At 37.1% G+C, this 21,393-nt stretch overlaps 1 protein-coding gene across 3 annotated transcripts in view; it reads left to right on the top strand.

Annotated features, from left to right (window-relative positions):
• RPS6KA3 (ribosomal protein S6 kinase, 90kDa, polypeptide 3) overlaps positions 1–18,457 on the top strand; it is a 64,704-nt gene extending 46,247 nt beyond the window's left edge. For 2 of the 3 annotated variants that reach the window (XM_010571268.1, XM_010571266.1), the window contains exons 14-21: positions 8–133; positions 1,935–2,024; positions 6,318–6,476; positions 10,016–10,177; positions 10,378–10,454; positions 11,556–11,673; positions 13,865–14,005; positions 15,201–18,457. In XM_010571268.1, coding sequence (XP_010569570.1) covers positions 8–133; positions 1,935–2,024; positions 6,318–6,476; positions 10,016–10,177; positions 10,378–10,454; positions 11,556–11,673; positions 13,865–14,005; positions 15,201–15,323 — 996 coding nt within the window. In that variant the 3' untranslated portion in view covers positions 15,324–18,457. The remainder of the gene's footprint in view (positions 1–7; positions 134–1,934; positions 2,025–6,317; positions 6,477–10,015; positions 10,178–10,377; positions 10,455–11,555; positions 11,674–13,864; positions 14,006–15,200) is intronic. The other variant, XM_010571269.1, reaches the window with a different exon arrangement.
• Positions 18,458–21,393: the final 2,936 nt, after the last annotated feature.

Here is a 21,393-nt window from a genome sequence, read left to right as displayed (position 1 = left end):
TTGGTAGCAGTTGCACAGGAACAGCATTCAGTTTACTGATGGATATGAAGTAAAGGAAGATATCGGAGTTGGGTCTTACTCTATCTGCAAGAGATGTATTCATAAAGCTTCAAACATGGAATATGCTGTAAAGGTAATTACTTTGTTATGAAATGCTGGTTTCAGGTTTTAGCATCCTAGTCATTGTTCATCATTAATTTATTTGCCATAGAGAACATAGCAAATGAAGATCATTTTTCTAATATGAAAAGATTTTAGATGCAAATATGAATTATACTAATCAACCAAATAGAATATTTACTGGCAGATATTTATATAGAATTGCTATGGGTTTTGTTATCTGTATGCTGGTTTGGATGGTGAAAAGCAATCTTCAGTCTTTGAAACACCTATGTAATTACAGTAAAACTGATGGGAGTAACATGACTGCTTCTAGAAGGAAATGTACTATGAAAAGCTTACATGACTTTTCATCATTTTTTAAAAGTGTGATTGATTACTTTTATTTAAACATAGTTATATATGGGGTTTTTGCTTCCAAAGTAGATTCGTAAATTGTCAGGTATGTAGGAGTTCATAACGGTGCTTAAGTCTGGTATACCTTCCAGAATAAACTTGAACTCTTTGTCTTTGCTTGCCAGTTTTTTTAACAAGTTTTCTAATGTTTTTATGTTATTCTATCAGGCTTTCTAGCACTTCTTTGAAGGCATTAAATTCTTAGTTGAAATCAGTAGAGTTCCCAGAAGTGGAATGATAAGGTTTTTTTGTCTTTCTGTATAACACTGTGGGCCTGAATGGTTATTATGAAAGCAGGAGTATGGATTTGCAGACTTTAAAGCGGGGGGGGAAGATTTAAATCCTGTACTATGAGGTGGTTCTCTTTTTGAATTGTTGAACAGTTTACTACTAAAATACGTAAAATGTGAACATAAATTATGTTTTGCTGTATCCTTGTACGCAGGTTGTCTATCGGAAACCCTCCAATTTCAATTTGGTAGTTACATACTTGTCTTTATTCTGGTTCTGGCCAGGAACAGATTTGACTTCTGTGCTTGCAATTTGAAGCAATTTCTTGAAACTGGAAGAAAATAGTGGCATAGCTGTTAATTCTCTAAGCTGTAACATTTACTGTGAAGATTGCTTTGCTTTTCTGTTGCCTCTGTTGTGACTTTTTTCCTCAAGGAATCATGAAAAAAGAATGAGGTGATCAGTGTCCAATGTGTTAGGATGGTGCTAGTAGCAGTAAGAGCTTAAGGATGACAAGAGGAAGAAGGGGTAAGGCAGAGATAGAGAAGACATTAGAGGAAATTCTGTAGTTCAGAAGGAGACAAAAAAAGGAGAATAAGAACAATACTTTTTAAGCAGGGCAAAATAATATTTTGCTTGTTTGCACAGGGGGAACTTCGGAGCCTGATAGCAAGCCTCCAGAGGTTCAAATGAACTTTCGTACTGGAATACTTGTCTGAATTAACTCTGAGAATTTTTTCCTTTTTCTTATTTTTGATTCCCTTACTCTCCTGCTTGGTCTTTTGCTGCACTAAGTATGTGTTTGAGATTAGCTTTCTAAAAATCAGTTCATTAGTGTTGCCAAACCAGTATCTCATGACAAATTAGGAACTTCCTATTTTATTAAATGCTGGGTGACTAAGTCTTATCTACTGAACAGCCTTGCATTATTTATCACAGCCTGAGGGATCAGATCACTTATCCTCCAACATTGTTTTCAACTGAGAGATTTTTTTCCATGTTTTTCCAACATTTTTTGCTTTGCCTTGCTGTTCCAATTTAAGAAACTTTGTTTTGGTTATAATCCATGCCCTTTACCAACAGCAATAAATATTGGTTATCTGTTTATGCTAGTAATCACACCAAAGTGTTACGCTATATAATATTTACCAAAAGAATTATGCCTATGTATCTATTTGCTCTTACAGATTATTGACAAGAGTAAAAGAGATCCAACAGAAGAGATCGAAATCCTACTGCGCTATGGACAGCATCCAAATATTATTACTCTAAAAGATGTAAGTAGTGTGTTAAAGACATCCTTTAGTGTATTATAATTGCATATCACTTTCTAATTTGAGAGATGACAAACTACATGGTTTAGATTTATGTTCATGTTTTTCAGTATTTCAAAATAAAACAATGTTCTGATGCAATTTATTCAACAATATCCAATTTTTTACTGAGATGTCTCATTGTCATCTTTTAAAGATGCTCATGTTTTGGTACAACAATCCTAAGCAGTCAAATAATTCATCCTTCATAAATCCTAGCAGAGGAATAACTCATTTAATGTTGGCTGTATTTTTAAAGGAACAAGCAAGTTTTTTGATTGCTTAGTTAACTTTGAATCTACTTTTGTTTACATTAGTCAAAAGCAATTTTAAAGTACATTATTATATAACTGAGGACTCACTGTTAGTGCAATACCCAAAGTAATTTTCATGGACAGTAATCGGTATTACTCAGTAGTGGACAAAATCTTTTCAGAGCCATGGTCATCACTTTTCGTTACCTAGTATCTTTATCTGGTCTTTGTATGGAAGGTTGTCTAGCTATTTTTTTCTTACATTATTTGCTCTGACCACGGAAACACTTTGAACACAAAAAGCAAACGGTAGCATAAGTTGGGAGGTAGAGGTTTTTCATAGTGAACAGTAGATTCTGATGATCTAACAGAAAAAGAAAATTTTTTTTCTCTCCTTGATTATGCATTAAAGAGGATTAAAAATTCAGAAGGCATATGCTTAATGACTTTCTTAGCCTGCAGGAAAGTGTTCTGGTCCCCAAAACCAAACCTCAAGCAAAACAGCTAACCATTTCCAGGAACCTGAGCTCAGCTGAAGGGAGATTCTCAGACATTTTGAAGTCATTAAAACAGTAGCGCATAACTACTGTGGAGATGAGTACTAGAGAACTCTGCCTAAAGTTCTTCTACTATAATCTGTCTTCCCTTCATCAGTATCATGTAGTTTGGCCCTTTCTTGGGAGAACAAAGTAAGTCAGATACACAAGGGAGCCCACCATGGAGCTTACCTTATTGCAAGCTAGATATCATAATTACAGTCCCACTTTCTGTTTGTTCTGCTTCACATGGTTGGACAGTAAAGCTACCTGAAAGCAGCTGTGCTAACACTCAACCTGTATCAGTATTCACATTGCTTTTAGTGCTGCATGCGAGGTTTATGTGCGATTTTAATTAAATTATGGAGGTTATGTTATTTAATGAGGAAGACAAACATAAGGAATGTGAGTACTTACCTGAACTTTAGCATTAATAATAGTTCACACCGAGAGCAGCGAAACCCAGGCAGCTTTGAAAAGTTGCCATATATGCTGAATTATTTTACTTTGTAATTAATTCTTCATCACCAGTCATCTTCCAGCAGGAGCCATCTTTCATTCACACCAACAGTAATACACAAATAGCAAAAGGAGACTACAAAAAAAAAGCCTTAACTCCACAGAGGAAGAAAGATAGTAGGCTGTAGTTCTCACTTATTTCTACTTCAGATGAATTCCCCAAGCAGAGTTTATGGAAGTATGTCCAGTGTAAAGAAAGATGTATAGGATTCATATGTAATAGAAACTTGTATAATATCTGCTACTGTAAGAATTTAACATTGATTTAAGTTTTCATTGTCCCAATACAGATGCATAGGGCAGATTGCTTGCATATCCCACAATGTAGTGGTGTGCTATTACACCTTTCAGAGGAAAGAATAAGGAGTACTTGGCCTTCAGGCCTCAAACTCATCAAGAGCACCGTGTATTATTATACGAATAAAACTCAATGTTGATTTGACTCAATTTTTCTTCAGTTCCACACCAAAATCTAAATGTTTCTATTTTGAAATGCCAAAATAAAATGTTTCAGCATTTAAGTGCATGTCTTTGGAAATTACTATTCTGCAAGAAATAATTTCTTTCTTTTCTTGTATTTCAAGAATAAATGCAGTAATGCTTGAATTTAGCTTAGGATGGAAATTTTCATTCTTGCCCAGCCTTTTTATGTAATTTACTTCTGAAGGTGTTTGGATTGAAACAATGGATATTCAAAAGACCAAATTCTTTCTGCAATGCACGGTCCTCTGGGGTTTTTCCTTCTGATTGTTATCAGTGGTCTTTTTCAGTTACACAGTATATAAACAAAAGAAGGAGCTATATTGTGCTAAATCAGATGTCGTCCTTATCCAATATCCTGCCTCTGACAGTGGCTGGTAGTGGATGCCTAGGAAACAGTGTAAGAACGGAGGAAGCACACAGCTTCCAACAGACCATTACCTAGAAACTTCCTGTGCCAGGCCATTATATGTATTTCACTCTTTTTTACCTATTAGTTACTGTTCTGTAACAGAACTTTTGTCCTGTTTTGAGTTATTTAAAGCATTGGCTGAAGAATCTTTTCAGAAGCATTTTAGAAACCTGAATACAATATATCCAGTCTCCCTGTCCAAGTGCTTATTTATGAGTTCAAAAAAACTCCTATATGTATGTGAAATCTTATTTCACTTTGCAAAACCCATGTTCTCTTTCTCCATTGCATTATATTTTGTTCATGTGCCTACATCTGTTTCTCACGATAGTTTCTTCCAGTTTGCCTGGTAGAGAAGACATAATCTTTGACTGATCTTTGGCATGTGTAGGAGTTCATTTTAAGAGCTACCATCACATTTATGATCTCAGCATAATACTGTTCACCTAACTGTGAAGACAACTTCCAACAGTATTTATTCAGTGCAAACAACTAAATTGATAATACCATTAAAGAAATCTGGGCAAGGGGAATGGTTTGTTTGGGGTGGGTTTGGGGTTTTTTGGCAGGCAGACAGGACCAGCAAGGGATAGCAGGTAAAATAGTAACCAAATGCAAATTCTGCTTGAATGCCTCCTGCAGTACTGACGTGTGTGCTCTCTCGTGTCAAATGAAATAAGCTTATTTCCTCATGTTCTACCAGGATTAGAGGGAGCATGCCTATTAAAAAATATCTAAAATGCCTGTTTAGCACCTAGAATTAGATAATTCTGCTTCTTAATACTGTGTAATATTTAAACGCTTAATACAAACACATTCAGATGATCAGCCGTTTATATTTCATGGGCAAAAATTTGCTGTTAAATGAGAACATAGAAACCCCATCATGTCATCTTCTCCTTAAGATCATAAGCTTGTAAAGCTTGCAGAATTATTTCTTTAACACTCTTCCTCTTTTTTTATTTGGTGAGAAAATAAATCCTTTTAGTATAGTTAAGAGCACAAAAAATTCTAAGCTTAAAAGTTTAGTAGCCTGTATTTCCCAGGTAGCTTAAGACAAGGAAATTGGGATGAAAACTCTTTTTTTATTTAGCAGATATCTATTCCTAAACTTATTTTACTACAACTTGGATAATTGTTTCTACTTAAACACAAACTAGTTTTTACTTCACATGTATTATGGAACAGAACGATTCCAACATCACCATAAAAAATAGGTTAAAATACTAACAGGGAGCAGAGTCTGTAAAAGGTTTTGCTAAAGCAGGAACCACTTTCTGGATTAAGTTAAAACCCCAAGAAAGTGCAACTGAAATGAAGTGCATAAGTATACCTTAAAACATGTTTTGGTATAGTTCAGTCTGTAGTGCCCCCTGGTGATAATATAAATAATTCTCAACTGTTGTTTTCCTAGAAGATAAAACCCATGCAAGAATTAAGCCATTTTCCATAACTAGAAGTAAAGGGTAAAATATACATATTTTATAATTTTAGACTTTGGTATAGGCTTTATGTGCGGAGTAATGTATAAGTTATAGGCCTTTATCATAGCAGCTTTGTATGCATTAACTTCACTGTTCACAGAGGCTATTTGAGGTGAACTTAGATTTATCTTTTTCTTTTCTTTTTTGTTCAGTTGGAATGATCTCTGTTCATATTTGTAATTTGGTGCAATAATTGCTTCTAGAATTAGGTCTGGGTTTGCATTAATTAGACTAGTTTCCATTTATTACTACTTCTTAACTTCTCCCATGTCTAGTTTAATTTGTTTCAGTAAAACTATGTAGGGAAAACTACATGTTATTCATCTTTTTTTGTCTTTAAACATTTACATGCCAGTATTTTAATGTTATTTCATTACTGTACTACCTCTTTGTAGAAGGTTTTGTGTTCATTTCTGAAGATGGACAATGTTTGGATAGTGTGTGGGGTGAGAAATATGGGAAAAATAATGGAACAGAACAGCTTGTGGACACACCTGCACCATCTCTGTGCATGTCACAGGAAGACAGAGAATAAACATTTTGAAGTTTACCTCTTTATGTACTTTTTGCAGGTTTACGATGATGGAAAATATGTATATGTTGTAACAGAACTTATGAAAGGAGGAGAACTGCTGGATAAAATTCTTAGGCAAAAATTTTTCTCAGAACGAGAAGCTAGTGCTGTTCTGTTCACAATAACAAAAACAGTTGAATATCTCCATGCACAAGGGGTAAGTTTTCATCTTGGACAAAATGCTTACAGATGTAAATATTTTTCTCTTTCAGAAGTATAAACTCATATTTTGACATGTTCTTCTGTGCGGTAATTAAGTAATTTTTGGTAAATAATTACATTGCAGCAGGAATTTGTATTGAAATCAAAACATTCCTCATCAGCTGTGCAGATGTCCAGGTAACAGAGGTCATACAACTGTTTCTGTTGTCCTGCATGCAGTCTGTCAGCAGCTCCATGGAATATGCAGATAATGACTAATAGGATTTGAGAGGAAGCAAGCCAGGAAGAAGTGCTAGGACCAGTGCTGCTGTTTAGCTATGGGACCTGATGTAATTGCAACCCCATCCTGTGATAGACCCTGCAAACTTGTTTTCCGCCTCTCACACTTTGTAAATTCTTCAACTTCTTGGTTTTGAAGAACATGGTTTATGACTTGTAACTCCTGTGCCATAGAGTCAGGAAGTTGTAGTGGACTGTTAGGAGAAAGAAAATTAATGCTTCAGGAAATTAATTTGGAGACAGAGGAAGTAGTTCAAAGATAGAGAAGGCCAGTGTGACAATTGCATGGCAAGAATGACAAGTCATGTTGCATTTTTAAGTAAACAAGAAAAGGGGGATAGAGAAAAAGCAGACAGTAAGGGTTCAGGGAAAAAGTCAAGCTGCTAACACCTAATGTTATTACCCAGGAAAAGATGCTTTGGAACACATAGTACTCAAATTATTTTAAGAAACAAATAACAATTCAGCACACACTGTCATTTCTGGGAGCTATTATTCCGGAAAACCTAGGATTGAAGTTATCTGGTATATCTTATTCTGTGATTCACCACTTTCTTCAATCACTTGCTCACACATGGATTTTTATTTGAGCCTGTGTGCACAGGTCTAGAATGCTTGGCTAGCAGCACCCATGGGAATTATGAATAAACCTTGATACCTTCTCTATGGAAATATAAATAATAGAGTAACACAAATCATCACTTGGTTCCTTCTTACTACACATGGCCAAAGAAGGCCCAGTGTCCTTGTATCAGGTAAGGGATTTTAGGGGCCTTTGTTTCTTTACTGTAGATCTCTGTAAGTATTGGCATTTTAACTTGCATTAGATCACATGCTCTTTGGAACTTTTAATTTTGGAAATTTTGGGGTGTCCTTATGTTAAGTACACTTCTGCATGAAAGATGACCATATATGTAAATAGCGAGCACTTCAGTAGTCTAATTTCTGTCTGGAAGAGTCCTCCCTGTCTTCAGTGGATTTTTCTTTTGTAGCTCCTTTGGACACTGAAGGAGCTCATTTGAATATGGTATTAGGTAATACCTGTTTGACAGACTCCGAATCTGTGTGCAGCCTCCACAACCCTTCCCAGAAGGAGTTTCCTCCTGGGTGTTCATAGGATACTTTTGAACTGAAAAATTAGCTAAGCAAGGAATGAAATCTTCCTCTTCAGGGTAAGCAATACTTCAGGCTCTCACCCAAACCATTCTAAAAGTATTAGGGCCAGCATACAACGATTAAAGGTTGGCACAATAGACATCATAAAAAGGATAAACAAGAAGTATCCTGTCATCTTGGAGCAGAATAATTCTGCATGCTGGTAGATGATTGAGATTGCTAATCAAAAACACGATGCTAATAAATGAAGAACTGAAATGTTCTGCATATTGTTTTGCTCTCTTCTGTTGCTCTAAAATAAAATGGTTTTTTCTGTGCAAAATATCAATATAATCTAAACAATCTGACATCTTTTTAAAATTCACCTTTGAGAAAACGGCTTAATACAGGAAGGTATTTTATTTATTCTTTGACATAAACATTTTGATTGCTTAAGAATTAGCATTTGGATTTTAACTAGACTGTTAGACTTACTCTTCCTTCTACTTGAGAATTGCTTCCCCTTCTTCCAAAAAAAAGCACAACTCAAGCAGACTGGTTCTGGAAACAGTCTGCCAAATCCCCAGCTCTGTGCTGCTTCTGTTGCCCACCTCTTCCTTTCTACCCCTTTTAGGATCTATTTCACAAAAAACCTCACCAGCTAGAATAAAACTGTGGGTTTTTTCTTCTGCCTTTTGGATCAGTAAAGGATGTTTCATGCATTACTTAGAGAAAAAGGATTCTAATCTATCTAAACCACAAAAACTGAGGGCTGTCAGGAGCTGCTTCTCTCATACACTGACATCTCAAGCCAGGATGTTCCCCTTAACATCTACTGTGCCAGCTCAAGTTCTTTAGTATCATTTGTGTATTTCAGCTGACAAGGTGCTTCTTTCCATAATTTTAAGTATTTTTTTTTGTTAAATTTGAGAATTGCAAAGTATTTGCATGCTGGAAAAGTCTGTACTAAATAGAATTACTGTGTTAAATGGCTTTACAATCTGCAGACCCTCTGCAGTCTTTTCCTACTTGGTCTTCTGCTACTTACTCTCCTGAAACACTGCTAGCTTTCTGGAACAGTCCATAGAGCTTCTGATTCTGCACATCATTTACTTTCGGGAGTTTGGGGGTATCTTCTCATTCAATTGTGATTACCTTCTTGAAACATTTCACCACAATCTCTTCCATTCAAATTTAACCATGAAAATCTGTGTTTAATATTAATCAAATACATAGCACAATCAGGAAGATAAATGCCTTCATAGCAGGTCTATTTAAATATTTAAAAGAGGCGATTTAGATCCACTCTACTGTCTTACAGCAGTATATACCCTTTTCTTTACAGGGAGCAAAAACTCTAGAGGCTTTAGGCTAATTTGTCTTGTGAAGAAAATATGACAGGTCGTCTGATTTCGAAGACTGTCCTTGCACATTCCAGGTTTTATTAAGGCTTGTTATAACATAGCTTCAAAGAAGATCAGATTCATTCTGCCAGAACTTTGGCAGCTTCTACAGTTTTTTTCAAGCATTTTATGTCTCAAGCACCTACAAAACAGCCACTTGGGAACCAGTACAGGGGTTTTTTTGACATGCCAGTCCATTAGGAGAATACCTCCTTGACGTTTTGTTATTTTTTGGCAGAACTGTATTAAAATTCCTCCTTAATCAGTCCTTAAATGTTTGCACTGAGATTAATTCAGATTATCTGAATGAAGAGAATGAATATAGAGGGTTACTCCAGCAGTAACTAGCATGTGGTTACATAGCACGGTGGCACATCAGCAGCTGTGGACATCTGTGAGTCCAAAAGATATTACTAGCCAAAGGTTCTGATTTAAAGAGCCTCATAGGTATGCATGTTAAAATAGGAAATACTTATATTCACCCATTAGGACAAGACATCTGGAACTGTCTGTACAAATAAATTAGGGAGAAGTGGAATGTCTGGAGGGGGCTTTATAGTTAGGGTTTCCAAGTTAGAATTGTGGTACTCTGGACACCACTGAACATCAGAATACTGCAGCTGATATTAGAAGCAGGAAATCTGGAAACTGATTGCTGATGGGAGATTTGAAATTAAGTAGCAGAGTTGATAATTATAACATAAAGCCTTTCATATGTTTAGCCTATTGTATTTAGTGGCTTGTTTTATTTTTTTAGGTTGTTCATAGAGACCTGAAGCCTAGCAATATTCTTTATGTTGATGAATCTGGTAATCCAGAATCAATTCGGATTTGTGATTTTGGTTTTGCAAAACAACTACGAGCAGAAAATGGTCTTCTGATGACTCCATGTTACACAGCAAATTTTGTTGCACCAGAGGTAAATACCAGGATAGCTTATATGCCTTGATCTGTTTTTATGGGATTTTTTTTTGCTAGTTAGATATTTGTTTCATTCTTGTGTAGCAAGTGAAATCACTTTGTAAACAGTAAAAATTTGAAATCTCTGTATTTTTATGGCATAATTAAAGCTTTTCTAAGCATTTTTTTTTTTTCAGAAAATATATTTGTCTCCCTCAGGTTTTAAAGAGGCAAGGTTATGATGCTGCATGTGACATATGGAGCCTTGGTGTTCTACTTTATACCATGCTTACTGGGTAAGGGTAATTTTAGTTTGCTTTGCTGTAGAATGGCAAACCAATATAAACAAAAAGAATAATAAATATGGGCCCACTGTTGAAGATGTTTCTATCAAGGCACTGATTAATCTCAACTTTGGCTTCAGTGGGGGTAGAATATGCTTTGCCTTTAGTAGAATCCAAGTTTGCAGGAACTGATGTGAAAAATTCTTGGCTTCTCATGTCTTATTTATTTTAGGTGTTTAATTTCTGCTTTTTGGTGATTTAGGATTGGTTGTTTCATGTGAAAGTTAGCTGATTAAGCAGCATATATATTGAAGGAAATACATGTTGTAAATATAATTGCAATGCATTGAAGCATGATTGTGTGCAAAATTCAGCCACTGGATAGTTTGACGTGATGCAGTTAGGATAGAGTAAGTGCATTAGAAATGCATTTTTATATGCAACAGAAATGAATTGTATAAAAGACAATGACTAATAAATTCAACTATGGTTCCACAAGTTCAAAAGATAGTTGCTATTGCACCTGCCAAATAGATTATCTTTTTTCGCTGGATTATTCAGATTGCCACTTTGGTTAAGGATTAATATCATCAGAGACATTTTGGCATTTTTAAATAAATAAGTGACAAACATACCTGTTCTTAAAGATAATTCTTTTTTGGTTGTGGATATTCTGGTAGCAGCAAGAATGCTTAGAGTGAAGCAAGGAAAATTGCTGCGCCTGCCTTCCTCTAGTATCAAAACAGCATTTATTCTTTTTCAGACTCATCATAGAGTCTTCACATTTCATTTTCTAACAGCTTGTTTTATTACTTCACTAAAATAGGAAGGCTTAAGGAATATTTTCTATAATTCAGGAGCCACCAGTACTTAGACCGCTGTAGGAAAAATCTGGTTTTCAGACCCGATATAGAGGGAATACATACAGTAAGAACAGATCTGTAGTCAGTGCTGTGCATTTTCCTGTGTTAAGAATAATTTCTTTTTACAGCTATTTGACTATCTGTTGCCTATAATTATGTTGAACTCACTAAATGATATGATCAGATTTATAATAACTATTGAGGTCCGGGTTATGGAAGTTATTAACATTGAAATTGTTTGGTTAACTAGCTACACTCCTTTTGCAAATGGTCCTGATGATACCCCAGAGGAGATTTTGGCCCGAATAGGTAGTGGAAAGTTCTCTCTCAGCGGTGGTTATTGGAATACCGTTTCAGATACAGCTAAGGCAAGTATATTTGCTGTGTCCTTTGGGGAATGAGAAATGGATTGCAATTGTAACATGGTGCTTGTAATGTGTATGTTAGATCATATATGATTGGGTAAGTTCCACCCACTGTTATTTTAAAATACTGATCTGATCCTTTATGTGCCTAGAAGTTTGTTTCCTATTTATGATCCTTTTGTGTTTCAAGAGTCACTTGCATGTAGGAAGAAAGACAGGTGTGCCTTACACTGTAGTAGTTAACAACTGTCCTTAGAAACATAGCGTATTTTATCAGTATTCACACACACGAGCAATCATCCATGATGAGAAATGCTGTAATAAAACTTCATGTAGAAGCATGACATTCAATAATCATACAGATAGTCTAAATCAGGATAATGAAAATATTGCAATAATTACTGTATGCTCCACTGATTCAGGCTAGAAAAAGAAAGAGTTTTTCACATTTTTCTGTTTGGGTCATTTCTTCAGAGTTACCCAAGACAATTTCTCACAGTCTTTCATTAGGATTTGAGCAGTTCATTATTTTAAGTACTTTAAGAACTTTTGGTCCTTAAGGATGTCATATCTACTTAAAAAAAACAAAATAAAAAACACTGAAGTATTATACTTTCTTTTTACTGTGTTTGTACAAAGGAATTTTAGACAACTTTTTTTTGGAGAAGTACAATTTTTACCGCAAATAGACTCTAAACTTTAGTGTGCAATATCCTTTATGCCCCTTCTGTGTAGCTATGGTAAAGTGCTAAATTTTTCCAAAAAAATTGTTTACATATGTTGTGCTCTTTCTTAATAATTGATTTGTGATGTGCTTTCTAATGTACTGTTCTCATAACTCAACCATTTTCCCACAAATCATGTCATTCATTTGACTGACAAATCAACCTGTTAGAATAACATGTTTCCACTAATCTGGTAGCATCAGCTTTTTTCCTTCAATGTCACTCTATTCAGTTGTATTTGGGAGTCTAGAATGAACCAAAAACCTATCAGCTATGAAAAAATCTTAGATTCCTTTTTAATAATATTTTTATGTTCAAATTCTTAATATGAATTACAAAACAAAGAATGTTTTATATGAAAATGTCCCATATTGCTAATGTGACTTAGATTATCTTAAATCCAGTTGTAGTCAACTAAATGTGTTTCTCCACCGGTAACTGCTTAATGTAGAAATGTTATTTATGCTTTACCCTTACTGACTGACATCTAACGTTATCTATAAAATATTATGCTGCTGTATAAGTTTGTGTTCAACATCTTGAGTGTTGTACGCAATTCTCACTACCATAATTTGAAAAAGATAAAATAGAAGTTGAAAAAGTGGTAGAAAAGGATGTACCAAAATGAAGGTGAAAATCTGATCAGATGTCAAGAGCCGCTTCCGTGTAAAGAGAGTAAAGAGAATATGGTGTTTCATCTCAGCAGAGCTGACTGACATGAGAGACAAATGAGATCATTTCACTGATCATAAAAAGAAGGAAGGACTAATTCCTTTTCTCTCATATGATGATTTTATTAGGGAAATCAGGAATCATTCAATTAATATATTCTGCAGAAGTTAAAAAAACAAATAAAATTAAATATCTGTTCGTGTTGTTCACAACTAAATTGTAAAACAACTGTGAAAGGTGTATGAGAATGGAGGGAAAAACAAAAGTATGAGCAGCAAAATGAGTTTGGAGGGGATGAGGGGAAAAATCACTAAGGGTACATACATGGCCAGCAGGAGTACTAAAATTCAGCCTTCAACTTGCACAGTTGTTGATTGTTAGACACTGGGAAGTAATGCAAAGGGAAGGATCATCTCTATTTTCTTAATTGTTCCTTTCTCAATACTCATTTCCTATGTATCTGCTATTTGTCATTGTTAACAATAAAATTCTGGTATAGTGGGGCATCTGCTCTACTTCAGTCCAATGTGCATATTTTTATGTTTGTGGATTTTGCCTCACTTAATTGGCTACCTTCCTGTTGCGTTACCAAACATCCATTAAGTCACATAATTAAAAGATACAGTGTTAGCATTGCTGGGCAGTTTTTCAGCTGTTTCAAACTGATGTTATTTTTAACATATTTTTTTGACTAAACATATTTTTATACTGCTAAAATCTTCAGTTTTGAACTAGAATCTGTTTTAAAGCTGAAGTTTTACTGTTATCCACATTGACTCTTTGTATATTATTGACAGGACCTTGTTTCAAAAATGCTTCACGTTGACCCCCATCAAAGATTGACTGCAGCCCAAGTTCTTAGTCACCCCTGGATAGTTCACTGTGACCAGTTGCCTCAATACCAGCTGAACAGGCAGGATGCTCCCCATTTAGTGAAGGTAAGTAGATATTTGTTCAGTTTGCTGTTTAGCCAAAATTAGTGTAAACAAAAGTGTTTTTTTTTTTTTTAAAAAAAAGTTACTGTAGCATGGGTTTCCTCTAAATACTATTTAAAAGTTATGTCTGGGAGTTGGACTAAGCCATAAAATGAACTTGTAATATGTAATAGGATTTCATAAGAACCCACTCATGGAGAATAAATCTAATACATTTGAAAGAGACTTACATTTTCTTAGGTGTGAAATTTATTGGACTTACCTATACTGGGAGGCTTAACTGCCTTAAGACACCATCATAGAAGAAATCGTTCTTCTGATAGCGGAAAATGTTGTCAGGTGACTATAGCAGAGCTGAAAAATAGTTTGGCTATTTCACAGTTTCAGAGAAGGTTAACTGACAGTGACTAAAAGAAAACAGTATACTGCATGATCACAGTATAAGCTAAAAAGAACTCAAAAAGGCAGTGTTAATTAATACAGTATCGCACTGTTCTGCACTCTGTCTGAAATACAGTCTGGTTTTGAACCTGATAAACTTTTTCACTTTGAACAAGCAGAGAGAAATCAAAAATAATTGAGTTCTACTTCTCTGTATTCCACCCTGCCTTCAGTCCTACATCCAAGAATCTCTGTCACGCAACATAAAAGGGATCTGGAGAATATAATTAATACTCTTGAGTCAGCTATTAGAAATTTCTAGTGTCCAAAAACACAAGTGGAAAGAGGGGGAAGTTCTGATCCCACAGCTCACAACTTTCTGACTTGTTTTTTAAATAAATCTTCATGTGCTGAATAATGTGGGCAATTTTTAAGTATTTTGTTGAAAACTGAAATAGTTCTGTAAGTGATAAGCAGAGACAGCCTACCGATGGGATTTCATTCCCCAACTATCTCACAAAGCATGGAGAGAGAATTTAATTTAGCAATCTGTCTTACACCTTCTGGGTTCGGCCTCTTAAGCAAGGTAAAATTGCTTTAGATAGATCTGAAAACTATTTATTACCCTAAAAACCACTCACTCCTAACACTTGGTATTTGAGTAATGCAGTGGTATGTTTCTCATCTGTAGATACAAGTAGACTGGAAGATAAAACTCGGTCAGAATCTCTGGCGCTTAGCACTGTGTGATCTCTAGCGTGTGCGTTGGTCACAATGTACTTTTGTTTGAGGTTTTTTTTTCCCCTTTGCCCCACAGGGTGCAATGGCAGCAACTTACTCTGCTTTGAATCGTAATCAGTCACCGGTTTTGGAGCCAGTCGGCCGTTCTACTCTTGCTCAGAGGAGAGGTATAAAAAAAATTACCTCAACAGCCCTGTGAAGTGACCTCAACCAGATATTTGGTACCATGGCATAAGATGATAGCACAAATCATGGCGACAGGTAGCACATATTTGACAGATACCTGCAAGCACACTCTGTCCCAGCTGGTACCTATAATGCTGCTGCTCCTGCTGCTGCTACTGCTTTCATCTATTCTCGCTTTAAACTGTTGATGGCAAGTTACTGATCTTACTGGAGCTTCAAATGGAGTGACAAGTGGAAACACGATGAAAACGATCATGTTCACGATTGAATAAACCAGAAGAATTATGAATGCCACCTCCGTCAAAAATACACTGAATAAAGCACTCTGCACCACATAGCATTATTTTTATAAGGAATATTTTTTTTGTCCCCTAAAATATTCTTTGTTACAGGTAGAGATGGACAGTTTATGTTAAGCACTTAGCTTGAACAATCTGTTTATATTAGCACTATATACTTTGTGCCATCCAACATTTTGTATGTTTTTGTAAACAGTTCACAAGCAGTACATTTCCGTGCTGTTTTCTTTAACGTATACATGCCTTGTTTTACATAGATATTATTAATCATTTTGACAATTAAGTCTGATTAAACAGTTCACCTGGATTAATCAGTATTGTTGGACAGCTCTAAAAGAAGCCTGACTGTTAAACAGCTATTGAATGTAATACTATGGATATGTATTTCTCCTTGCCTATGTCTTTTCTACATTTCCATGTTTTTGACGCTGCATGTCATGTTATGAAAATCAGGATACTGTTTATGATATTCAAAATTTAAACAGTGGATCTCTCACCATACTATATACAATAGGTAACATAACCCAGAGAAAAGATAATTTGCTCCATATCTCTGTCTTTTGTTCCCCCTCCCCTCCCTTTTATTGTCTCCCATCTAATCTCTGGACTCAGGAATCATTGCTAAATACTTTCTGATAGAGGACATTTCTGTATTGTTTATTCTTATAATCCATTGTTAATATTTTATCTCTATTCTGTGACTTTTGTTTAAGCTGCAAAGGATTTGTTCAGTGAATGTTGGCATTATAGAAGACAACATTGAAGATAAAGCAAAACATACTGTCTGCTAATAAGCAGAAGCCTGCAAAAAGTAGGTTTAAACTGCATTCATTGCGGTTGCAAAACTGATGGATCTAATATTCTGTCAGTTATTTTCTGTTAATTTTAATTGACATCCAAAGCAAAATGAGAGGAGAGTCATCCAGACCTGCCAGTGTTAGAAAAGGGTCATTATAATTTACCATGAAAATACTATTGTCCCAGTCAGGTAACACAAAGCTGTTCAGAGTGAGTGTTCTCACTTTTCCCCAGATGGAAGCAAGCTTGTAATGAGGGCAAAAGACTCATTTTAAATACTAATATAAACTTCTAATACTGTCAGCCTCTTGGTGCATTAAGTAATTAAAGGCACGTCTTGATGGCTAGTCTTGAAGATCAAATTGCCCACATGAGAAGGTGCAGTGGAGTGTGTTTGATTTCAGTGAGTGTCCCACTCCACCAAAAGGATAGGCTATATCAGCTCATTCCAGATGCGAAAATGTCTATTGGGAATTCCAGCTTTGATAAATATGGATCTGGATGAACAGCTCTATGTGAACAATACAATTTAAAAACTAAAAGGTGCAATTTTGTGTTTTGCATAAGAAGGTTTTTTTCTTGATTTAGTGGTATTAAATTTATTTTATGGTGATTAATTTGCTAGTTTCCCCGAAACCATCAGAGGTTTGTTGAACGGGAGAATCATCTTTATGACACCACAGATTTGCTCTAAGTGAATGTGAGAGTGTTCCTTCTGCCACAAGTTTTTCCAGGTTCCTTGGGGAAGCTTCCTTTTTTAGACTTGCAAAGGATCCCATTTTTATTGCCCTTAAAAAATCTGTTAAATTTTTAATCCATGATATAATTGTTAAGGAATTGGTTTTATGGACAAGGATTCTTAAATTATCATAGATCTCAAATTTGAACACACAGCTCTCCCAAGCAATTAGCGTTTTTCCCTTACTTGGTGCTCTAGCATTGAAGTTCCCTTTAGCTGTACAGATGCATCTACCCTTCCTTCAAGAAACATCTTTAACCAGAGGCAGAAAAAGGCCATTTTAATTTTTCTTTGACAATGTCTGCAGTTCCAGCGGAACTTGGTAGAACTTACCTTTCAGAAAACGTATTTTCAGCTCTGTGAGCAATTGTAAGTCAGGCTTATCAAAATCTAGAAACCGTATCTTCTGGAGTGGCTTTTAAATGTGTTAATCGGAAGATTGTCGTATCTAGTCAACAAACAAGATTGAAAACTGATACTGTTGAAATGAAGGGACGGCAGTACTTGCTAGCGTGTCAGTAACAGCATTTCAGTTCGGGAAGGAATTTCCCCTCTGTTCTCAGTGTGTATGTATAGGTACCTGGCAAAGAACAGACCAAAAGGAGGACGTGTTAAGCTGCTTCACTATTGGCAACATCCGTGTTAAAATAAACCGAAAGCACTTGCAGTAGTTTTATTTTAGCCGTATTTTATGGCCCTCAAGCTCACTGGTCATTAGCCAAATAGTGAAGCAAAGTTAACTCCTCCATTTTATTTATCTACATTCTCAAGCTGTTCATTTAGTCCAGACTGTACAGACGTTGCTACTATGTCACGTATGTAGCAGCACGGGATGAACATTTAAATGCTAATAAAACAGGGCAGTTCAGCACATGCTAACTGGAATGTGTTGAAGTCTAGATACAGTGTATTTTTAAGTTACTCTCTAAACCAAGGCATAAAGGGCTACCAAGGTATAGAGGGCCCATCTGTGCAGGAGGTGTATTTTACAGGCTAGACTTCCATGGGTTTATGTACCTTACCTCCTCTTTTGGATCCGTGTTCACAGCTTTCACATTTATTTTTATGTTTTTGTAGCTGCAGTTGTTAGAAGCTATAAGGAAATCCACACAATGCTTCTTTGAATCCCAGCACCTTTCTATTAGAATGTGAGTACATATGACACACTGTGTAAATTCACTGCTGGGCTGCTGCTTGGTCTGCAAAGCATAGCAGGTGACTCTAGGATACAGAGTCATAGAAGATAGAAAGGGAGAACTGCAGATACAGGTGAATTTTCTATATGTAGGCCATGGGGTTTTGGTGGGTTTTTTGTTTGTTTTGGGTTTGGTTTTTTTTAGTGTGAAATTATCACTTACTGTGCTTGAGAGCATGAGAGAACAGAAGGAAGAGCGTAGTTGCAATACTCATTAAATGCCATCTGTATCCAGTAAGGGCAAAGCTCTTTGTTCATAATCGCTGTAACGTTGAATGAAACTTATAAGGAGTTTTTCAAGAGAATATTTAAATTGTTTTTCTAAAGAGACAAGGGCATAAGAAAACAGATTTACGTGTCTGGGATTTTTTTGTGTGTGTTTTGCTTTTGTAAATGTGGTGTACCAACTAAAGCTGTGCTTTTCTATTATTGGAAGGAAAGGATTCAAAGTATGCTGGTCCTTAGTAAGCAGCAATGGTTAATAGATGAATTTTCACTTATGAAAATGATGTAAATGATTAGCTTTATCTTGATACTCTCGACCTAATCAAAGGGAAGGTGTACTTATGAGGGATGTAATTATTTTGCAACCTAGTTGGGGCGGGGGGGGGGAAGTCTACTTAAAATGTTTTTAAGAAATGACAAAATCACAGATAAAATATTTTTCTACAGTTCTGTACAATCATACTTTATACTAGTTTTCTCAGCATGGCATGTAAGTGAGTCTAAGGTACTGTACCAGGAAATCAGTGGTATTGTACCTTGTTCTAGACCATTACAACAGCATCTGTTAGATGCTTGGCACTGCTGTCATAGAACTGAAATGCTAGTTAAAAAAAAATTGTACTGAATACTTTAAATGATTGTTTTATTCAGAGTCTGATCTAGGAAATGTTCCAATCATGCTATTAATGTGTAATTAGAACTGTTCCAGATGTAACTATGAACAGTTCTGGAAAGATATCATTGCTTGTACTCCTGTCTAATGGCAGGTTTTGTAGTCTTCAAAAGAAATTGAAATTTCTACTATGAATAAACTTTCAAACATCTTAAAAAAAAAAAAAAAGTGCTTTTTTTGGTTAATCATTTGTTCTGCCCAGTTATAAAAGTTGTTGTTTGTCCATCCCCAACACTGAACTACATTTGCAGCATACCAAGTGTGCATTTCCAACCAGAAAGAATTTTTAATAAGTGTTTGTTGGTTAAAATGGCACTGTATTACAGCATACTTAGAGCACTATTAGTAAGGTAAACAGGGAGCCGAAGGAAAAGCACGTGTAGTCAGTAGGTGCTCTAGACCCAATATATGACACAGCAAGCCCAAAGTGCAAGAATACTGTATTTTAATACCCTGTAAAGACTCCGGTCGACTGTAAAGCACAACTCAAAAGGGGGGCTGATAATGATAGTTGCAATGCCTGCATTTCTCTGGACATTGAAAACAGGTGTATTTGATAACTGATGAACCTTTAAATATCTGAAAAATGAGAATACACGTGCAAGTACTCCATAAGCACCACCACCACCACGTTTCAGCAGCTCACACAACTCGGAGGCTTACGAGAGCCATCCTTTTTAGCCTTGCAACGTGGAGAAGATGGAAGGTTTTTACAGGTTGGCCTAGTCTCCCTGAAAGGAAAGGGCAGTAGCTGTGATGAAGGACAGGTGAGGAGCGTAACCTGAGCGAGGCCTTGCTGCGTACACTGTTACCGAAATCCGGAATAAAACTCCTTAACACCAATGTGAAGTTAAGAAGCAGGCACTTCGTTTATTGCAGTGCTGGGGACACGGGGGATCACTCCTCCAAAGGCATGTCCAACTTAGTATCAAAATCCATCAGTTTTCTAGCCTTATTCTGTCAGGTCATTGTTACATAAGCTCTTTACATAAAAATGCATACTATGCATGCTCTTAAATTTAACCTTTATAATGATTGGTCCTTTGATTATATAACCTTATCAATATTCTTATTTAAAAACAATCATTGGTCAATTCTACTTAGCTCTACTGATTGGAATCTTCAATACTCAAATCGAGATGGGAAGGGTAAGGGGGTTTCCAAGCAGCAAACTGGTGTCCCATGACGGTTTCCTTAGTTTCTTAAAACAAAACATAGAAAAACCAGTAACTTCCTGGTGAGGTTTCTATGGTTAGCTATTTCCAACTTTAACGATGCCAAGGTTCCTATAGTCACACATAACACAGTTCCTAAAGTTTCTATGGCTACATTTCAAACTTAACAAGCCTATACATCATGCTTCACAATTTTATTTCTTACTCAAACCTAACGTGATCAGATTTCGATGTCTTTATCAGTAAAGATCTGCCACAGCACCCAGAGGGAGGAGGCTGCCGCAGCCCGGGCCGGAGGCAGAACCAGGCCCCGGGGGAGAGCGAGGGGAGGGCAAAAGCCCCACCGCGGACCACCCGAGCCTCATCCCGCCTGCCCCAAAAACCTCGGAGCCTTCGGGAAGGCGGGGTGACCCGTGTGCGCCATGAGGGGGTCGGCGTTAAGATGGCTGCCGGCCGCGTCTCCTCACTTCGGCCCTGCCCGCCCTTCCGCAACCCCCTTCGTCCCCGGCGTCTGCGGCGGACGAGGCAGGGGGAGTCGGGGTGGGGGGGTTCCCGCCGTCTCCCCGTTGTAAATAAACCCAGAAACGACCCGGAAAAGGGCCGCGATGACGTTGGGCTCCGGCTGAGCCCGAAGCGCCCCGCAAGGCGGCACGCGCCCGCCGGCAGCCGCCGCCTCCCGCGGTCCCCACCCCGCCCCTCCTCCGATTGGCCGCCGTTGACCCGCCCACCGCGGAGTCCCGACCAATGATGCGGCGCTCGCTCAATTTCCCGCCCGCCCACCTGAGGCGGAGCCGGGAGCAGCGGGCGGGTTTTGGCGGGTGGGAGCTGAGGCGCCTGCGCAAAAGCCGGTAAGGCGTTCGGAAGCCCGCCGGAGCGCTAGGGGGCGCTGTGGGCGCCAGCGGCCGGAACGCACGGGTCTGAAGCCGCAGCCCCGGCCCCCACCGTGCGAGGAAGGAGCCGCCGCCGCCTGACGGGAGCC

This window comes from Haliaeetus leucocephalus, unplaced genomic scaffold, assembly GCF_000737465.1.
Source record: "Haliaeetus leucocephalus isolate CR32 unplaced genomic scaffold, Haliaeetus_leucocephalus-4.0 Scaffold317, whole genome shotgun sequence".
Classification (NCBI taxonomy): Eukaryota; Metazoa; Chordata; class Aves; order Accipitriformes; family Accipitridae; genus Haliaeetus; species Haliaeetus leucocephalus.
Note: the sequence above shows the minus strand (reverse complement) of the source record. Positions and strands in the feature narration are given on the sequence as shown.